This window comes from Onychostoma macrolepis, chromosome 03 (genome assembly GCF_012432095.1).
Source record: "Onychostoma macrolepis isolate SWU-2019 chromosome 03, ASM1243209v1, whole genome shotgun sequence".
NCBI classification, from domain to species: Eukaryota; Metazoa; Chordata; class Actinopteri; order Cypriniformes; family Cyprinidae; genus Onychostoma; species Onychostoma macrolepis.
Window position 1 is genome coordinate 24,752,763 of NC_081157.1, and position 8,477 is coordinate 24,761,239.

Below are 8,477 nucleotides of genomic sequence, written 5' to 3' on the forward strand. Positions count from 1 at the left end.
TTGATTATCAACTACATGTCTACTAACTCTCAGTAGGGTAGGTTTAGGGTTAGTAGAATAAGTTGACATGTACTTGCAAAGTTTCTCATAGTCGGTGTGTTGTATGTTGTGGACCCATCAAAATAAAGTGTTAGAAGATATTAAGCAGACAGTCTACTAATACTCTAATGACTGCTAGTTGACATGTAGTTACAAAGTTACTTACTGTTAGTAGAATGTCTAAAGTGGACTATCAAAATAAAGTGTTACCATTTTTTTTTTCTCATGAAGCAGCTTTACAGGAGATCCTGGTCCAAATAGATAACCACCAATCATATAAACATTTGACAAATTCTTGCTATAATATTGACTATAATAGGCCTATATAAAAATGTACATATGTATATTATGTAGGCTATTTCAGATTATTATTAAAATAGAAATAGAGTAATTTCGAGGTTTATCCACAAATATTATAGGCTATATAAATACAGTAAAAATCAATCAATCAATCAAGGTGTCATTTTCATGAAGTAAATCTTTATTACTGGTAATAAAACTAAAAAGATCCCACTGTCTCTGTCTCGGACATGCTCAACATTCACTTCAAAACGCGGTCGTTAAAAAGTATGTCCCTTTATGCTTTCCGTAGGTGCTAATCAGTGTTTAAAAGTTAGCAGACTAGTTAAACTCTTCTATATATATATATATATATATATATATATATATACATAAACAGGTATTTGCTGGATTTTCGTGCGACATGGCATCGTGTTGTGAGTTTTACAGGAACTTGAAGTGTTTCAAGCTCTTAAAAAGTGCAACCGTTTATTCCGTTTGAGTGAGAAATATTTTGGTGCTTATATTATATATTATATTATTATCTCGATGGACCGCAACTTGAACCTAGTCATTCTTCATTATGCCTGATTTATCGAGCATGCATCTCTCAAAGATGACTCGATATTAAAACCGTAATTACATTTACCATCCCACAGCGCCATGTCACCAAAGTCCCTACAATCTTTGATGTCATTCAACTCACTCAACACTTTTGTTTGCGGACTCACTGCAAACAAAAATCAGATACCTGATCGATTCTAATTCAAGAGTGAGAAACATATTGACGCAAATTCTTCAACTCGTTTGGCTTGAACTGAAAACCATTGACTCTACTTCACCATGCATCATAGATTCCCCTGCAGAACATGCTAGAGGGATAATCCTAATCTCACAAACGGACTTCATTCATCAAAAATAACATTAGAGATTAAACTGTAGAGAACACACCTGAATTGATAACGTTCACTGCAACAGCTGGTACATATTACTTCCTAAACTTAAATTTGTAGCTCGGATTATTAAGGATTTGAACTCGTTTTAAAGGTGAGAGTGACTTTCCTCCCAGACTGCTGCCGTAATACAGTAAGTATTTGTGCACATAAACACCTATTTATATGTATTTTTTGATTGTTCATTAAGCATCTGATACCCAGTGAAGTAATTTAACTGATTTCCCCCCCTCCCTAGTAAAGAGGACATGTCATTGGACAATGTGGAAAATTCCCTCAGGGTTAAATCAGACTTTCAGCAGAACAAAATCCAATCCTCTCATTGCATCTCCTGTGTCCAATCAATTCTCTGTACACAAACTAGGGCCATGGATTCAAATTAGTCCAGCCAGACAATCTTTGTCTGGATGATCTCAATGACAACTATTTACAGTCTGAAAATGAATGAATTGCTTCTGTCTAAATGTACAGTAGGTTCTGAATGTGTATGTGATGTCATACCTTGGAATGTTATCTATTAGGATTACATAATTTGTGATTGAAATACAGTTATCTCAGTAAAATATACAAATATGCTGCAGACCTAATTAAAATGACAAAATATTTTGATGTCAAACATTTTAAAATATGGATTTGAAAAAAATAGATATTGGTTCCCTAATTTTTCGGGTTTTTAAAACCTTCCAGCAATTCAAGTCATTATTGATTTTGGTTGTAACACATTGTCATACAAAACAAAATGGTATTTTTAACCTTTTATCAACATTTATCTTTCAGCAGCAGATAAGTAACTTTCATGTCTTCATTCATAAACATTAACTTTCATGTCTTCAGTCACTGAAGCTCTATTGCACATCGAAAGCACATTTACTGCTATGAACACGACATTCTTTACATATCATTCAAAGATTTGCTTCATACAGTGTATATATTTACAACTCTTTGACTGTTTATGTTGTATGAATGCCAGACTTCATCCAAACCCTGAGATGTTACGTGTATTTTTGACAGATCACAGAACATGCAGTACATTCACTGAGGAGTTTTATGGTACGTTCACTACGTGAAAACATTTAGTGTCCTAGATTAGCATTAACACTTACTCTCATTAGAAATGTATTGCTAATCTTCAATACTGATATTATAACGTAATAACCAACACGAGTCAATTATGTACTGTATATAAGCATTATTTTCTTTTATACAGAATAGCGTTTATAGAAAGAGGAGAGAAATACCATGTTGTTAAGAGACCAGCTCATTAACAGGTTTTCAAACCATCTGTGAACATACAGTACTTCACATGGGCATATACCGCCACCAAAAAAATACCTGTTTTCAGTCACAACCACATGTGAAATATGGAGGCTAGTTTTCTAAACTTGTGTTTCATTCATTTATTTTAAATCATGACATCACTGCAGTGAGTTTTAAATGTTCAAAATATCCCCTATTGTAGATTTAAAGGCATAGACCAGATCAAAAGGAAACATATGGTTCTCATCTTCACTATCCTTCTTTGTACCACTTCTGCTCTAAAAGACATGATTTCATCATGACACTGGATTTTGCACAAGGTATTATCATGAATGTGCTGCTAGTAGCCTGTGTGCATGGACAATTGGACAAAACTGTCTGTCCTGCAAATCACTGGGATCTGTTACATTATAGCTCCGCTCCAAAACCATTGAGCTACATATAGACATTATCAAAGACTGGCTTCAGTGAAAGCTGTTCCAAAAGTATGTAGGTAGCAACATAATGCTACGACCCAAGGTAGCCTTCTTTATCTTTGCCAAATGTATGCTTAATGGAGAAAGTAATCCCAGAATGCATTGTGACAAAAAAAAAAAAAAAATGCATCCAAGATGGTGGACAGAAAACTAACTCTACCCAGTTAGAATAGACTGTTTCTACTTCACTATGTGAACACAATATATGTTTTAAAAAATCATCTCAAAATATTAAACATGTTTGATGTCCTCTGACTGGATGGTATCAAAGTTTGAAGGCCAAAAAAACTTATCAGCTATTAGGTTACATGACAGTCTGTGAACATCATATATGCCATTTTCTTTGAAATATGTCAACTTTGAATGGTGAATGCCCTAGATCTACCGACTCTGACTTTAGACACCTAGCATCAACCCTTCCAGATTGTAAATCGGGCAAAAAACCTGTGCAAAATTTGTGTGGTGTAATCTACCCTCGGTTTGAAGCAGATCTTATATTATCTACAACATGTGCTATTCTTGTCCATATTATAAATTGATTACGTATAGACAGTTGGATCAGATTTGAAAGTTAATGTTTGTTGATCTGTCTTCTTGGATAACAAGCGTAAGTAAAAGTTACAAGACGTCTGCATCCCAAACTTGTGTTCCACTTAAACCACTGGCAAAATTTTGCTCTCAAAACAGCAGCAGAATAGCATTTTCTTATGCTATACACCATATAGTCACCATATACCATGCATCTTTTCTTTTTTTAAAGCGGACATAACTCAGGTTGTTGTCTTAAAGGTTTGAGTTGTAGCTGTAAAGTATCCTGACTGGAAGCTGTGCTTTTGACATCATCAGTATTGGATCCTTCCAAGGCCACACTGTCCCTCTTGATGTTCCTCTGGTCTTCTTCGTCATCATCGTCATCATCCTCATCATCCTCATCATCCTCAGTTTCCTCTTTATCCATGAAGGCTACTTCGTTCTCGTAACAAAAAGAGTTGGAGCTAGACCTGATGTACTTATTTTCGGCCAAATCTCGAGCGCTACATTGAGGCGTGCTGGGAACCTCGTAGGTGTTCTCAAAGCGTGAGTAGTCCACCTTGTAATGGTTTTTCTCCTCAAAAAGGACCGTCTCAAAGCGATGGCCCCACAGGATTTCGCTCGTCACATAAGAGCTGCGACATTGAGTGGTCATGGCCGTAGCTTCCACCATGCCCTCCAAAATCACCACTATCTCCAGCTCCGAACTTTCCAGTTCCTGTTTGCTCATGTCATACAAAGGACTGTCCTCATCAATCTCATGCACGATGGTGATGGGAGACACTAGAAATATGCGGTCAATACCAGTGTCGAATCCGACATCAACGTCTATCTGATCCAGCGGGATGAACTCGCCTTCAGCCGTGGTGCGGGATTTGAGCAGCTGGGCGCGAACGTGAGCTTCCACCAGGTGGCTCTTACGGAGGTTCCCGACTCTCCACATTAGACACAGTTTACTGTCTCTCATGGCTATTGTGGCATAGTGACTGAACACAAGGGTTTCGTTTCTTTTCTTAGGCTTGGCCATCTTAGCCATGACTGCACCAATGATGAAGGCATCAATGATGCATCCCAAGATGCTCTGGAAAACCACCATGAAGACAGCAAGGGGGCAGTCCTCTGTTACATATCGGTAGCCATAACCAATAGTTGTTTGCGTCTCCACAGAAAACAGGAAGGCTGCCGTGAAGCTGTCAACGTTCGAAATGCATATCTGCTCTTGATTCTCTGAGTCACCGGATGAAAGTGCAATGAACCAGAATATAAGTCCGAAGAGAAGCCAGGGCAATAGGAAGGAGAGGCAGAAGAGGACCATCATCCATCTCCAGCGAATGTCAACGCATGTCGTGAAGATGTCAGCCAGGTAGCGTTGACCTTTTTCACTCATGTTGATGAACTGCACGTTGCAGTGTCCGTCCTTGTTGACAAAGCGGGTTTGTGCTTGCCGCTGCGTGTGCACTTTGCTGCCCACAATTCCATTGCCGTAGCCATTTTGCATAGCGATGGGGGATAGCTTCATCCCGCCTTCCTCAGAGGAAACTATGCTGTACCGATGTGATCTCACACTTCCCATCACTGCTGTAGGAGAGGGTTGAGACTCGTCTGCTTTGGAAAACAGTCTGAGTTTCTGGAGGACGTGTTGGAGAAACACTTTCAACCTCTCACATGCACCACCACACAAACAAAAATCTGTATTTCCTTGGAATCAAGCAAGTGTTGAGGTGGCCGCTCCAAAGAAACGTTTTCGCTGGGGCTATGAAGATCTCTCCTCTTCCGTGGGATGATTGGACCTCATTGACAAAGCTGGGCTGTAGAAGTAACACATAGACAAAGTAAGAGATCTGAAGAAATGAGAAGCCAAGCTGTTCAGTTTGCACAAAGAAAATGATTATTTATGAACTGTGACATTACAGAGTTTTAAAGATTAACTGTCAAGATCCTGAAAAATATTTTCATGCATGTAAGGTCATTTCTCCTTTGGGCGACATTAATATCAAGAGTGATGTAACTTCTAACATGACCCGACAGAGCTATCCAGAAACATAGATGTACAGATTAGAGCTGCATATTCAGTCAGCGAATTATACACCACATATATGAAATCAAATTTATAATATATAATGACTATTATAGGAATATATAGTTGACAAATGGACATGGACAAATACATTTTTAAAAGTACAAATGTTCCATTTAGTTTCTCTATATACATGAGGTCATGAAAACAGCATCCACAGTAATTCTATTCGAATTAGAGGGAAAAAAAATGCTGGTTAAAAATGTTTTAGATAAAGTTTAGCACATCAGGACAGTTTAAAATGAGATGATGTTTCATAAAGCTTATGATTAGCATTTGTCCTTCAATTCCCTCAATGTAATTTTATATTATCCAAATAGATTCAATACACCAACAGAAACAAGTTCTTAAATCAACTAAATTAAAAATGTCACACTGTAAGACAATAAAAATAAACATTAAATAACAGGTTACAACTGTGAAAGGCAAAACATAAGCACAACAAAACAACACAAAATTCAGTATGTGAGTACAAAGGAAAAAGGTTCTACAAAATAATTATTTAATGACGATGTGCTATTCAACACTCTCTAAATGGCATGATATCATTGAGACACATTGAGAAAGCTGATAAATGATAATAAAAATACACATTATGAAGGGGCTTCATCTCAGATATAGTTATATCTTATTTGAATATCTTTTTCATTATTTTTTTTACTTGTTAAGACAAGCTTGTGCTTATTTGTTTTGGTCAGGTGGAATTAGAACAAGGTATAGGTGGATGGAAATAAATTACATAAATACACTCGATTGTCTTTTGTTCTGAGGAGATCAATATACTGTTGTCTGCTATAATATGACCGTCTGTTTCCAAGTAGACAACTGGAAAGTATGGACCTTTTACACATGAATACATTTTATTATTGTCATTTTGTAATATAATATAAATATATAATTATGAATCTAGAAAATAGTACCACAAAATATTATTGAAAGATACTGCACATTGAAAGATAATTAATCTAACAATAAAATAAACAAGGATAAGCATAATTAACCACAATTCAAACTGATGGCATACAATTTACATTTGCACAGAAATATCTGCTCAACTCTAATGACTGGACTAACAGTTTCAGCTACTGGTAAACAGAGATATTGCCACATAACTAAAACGAAGCTTACCTTCTGGAGTTCAAGAGCAACAGAAGTTTGGATCAGCACATTTCTGCAGATAGCAGTTGTTGTTATCCGGTGGGAAAGATCAGTCAAACATGATGGGGCTTGATGGTGGTTTCGACCATCTCACTCAGTGTTGGCCAAAGCTCAAACCGATCGAAGAATAGTTTTAAAAAGCCTGTTAATCTCCGCCCTGCTGTCAGGTCATGACAGTCAGCTGTGTGATTACAGCATCTCTCACAGGCAGCCCTCTCGATAACATGATGTAATACACAATAATCAGCTTTAAATAACTGATACAATAAATTAGTAAACTATTAGGGTAGAGTGGGGGAAAACGCCCCCTACTGTTTTTCCCAAAATAACCACAAGAATAAATTTATGGACTGCATTGACAAGAGTGATGTAGAAGTTCTCACCATGAAGCTTACACTGGTGATGTACTGGAAATGAAACAGATTTCACAATAAATTATCTAATTTTCAGCAGTAAGAAAAAAAAATATATATACACACACATACACACACACACACACACACACACATATATATACATATACATATACATATATATACACATATACACATATACACACACACACACACCATTAAAATGTTTGGTGTTTCTAAGATTAAACAAAAAAAATATATCTTTATTTGATTAAAAATACAGTAAAAACTGAAATATTGTGAGATATTATTACAATTTACAGTAACTGTAAAAAAAATAATTTGCTTGCCAGCTTAACCTGAAGACGTGACAGTCCACTGTATGGAGCGAATTTTGTGACAAAATTATACAAACAAATACAGTGTTTTGCAAATAAACACAATCTGCTTTGCAAAGAAAAATTTCTAGGCAGTCTTTCCCTATAAAAACTGATCCATTCTTTTTCAGTAGGTTGTCTATGTGTAGTTTTATACTTGTTTAAACTTTTACTGCAGAGGTAGCCTACAACATTTCTCTCCACTGTAGGCTATGTCTCAACATATATAGCAGAATGACAATAAATCTTACTTGACCTAACGTAAAAATAAAATTCAAAACACTTTCATTTTTGGTACACAATATTGTCGCTATCCACAATACATTTGCATTTTAGTATTACAATATATTGTGACACGATATATTGTTATACCCCTGTATTGTTTTGAATGTTGAACAATTGTATCAATATATATGTATATTCTATATCCCGCGATCCAACAGAGATAAGAGATATGGAGAATGGATCAGTTTTTATAGGGAAAGACTGCCTAGTTAAATGTTTAGCCATGTCACTACTGAATTTTGAACTAATCAATCATGTTAACAACTTTACAGCACTTCTTGTGAATTTCACTGACCTATAGTAGGGTCGCTTTGTGAAAACATTTAAATAGTTAATTATAGAGATAGTAGGTAATTCTACAGAAACGTCCACGTTTCTGTCCCTAGACTTTAAAGAAATATTACAATTGAAATACACATTAGGGTTACAATTTTTTATATTTTAAAATGAAACAATATGTTATTTGAACAATTACACCTTCCTGAGCCATCAATGTGGCATTTTTTTTTTTTTATTAATTATATAGAATTCCAAGCACCAAAAAACTGCTCGTCCCCACAGCCATGTACAGCAGGAAAGTGCTTTATTTTGAGGTCAAAAACAGGACTTTCTACCATTTAAAATACAAAAGTCTATTCATAACTATCAAATATATGATATAAATGGCATAATAAAACAAAACGCCAAAAATA

The 8,477-nt window shown here is 35.8% G+C and overlaps 1 protein-coding gene across 1 annotated transcript; it reads right to left on the minus strand.

The window, feature by feature from the left end:
* Nucleotides 1–1,766: 1,766 nt before the first annotated feature.
* On the minus strand, nt 1,767–7,065 carry kcnj2b (potassium inwardly rectifying channel subfamily J member 2b). Its single transcript, XM_058766225.1, has 2 exons — nt 6,741–7,065; nt 1,767–5,343 (listed from the first exon to the last, which is right to left on the minus strand). Exon 2 carries the CDS (start codon nt 5,106–5,108, stop codon nt 3,759–3,761), a length of 1,350 nt encoding a protein of 449 aa, XP_058622208.1. The 5' UTR covers nt 5,109–5,343; nt 6,741–7,065; the 3' UTR covers nt 1,767–3,758.
* Nucleotides 7,066–8,477: the final 1,412 nt, after the last annotated feature.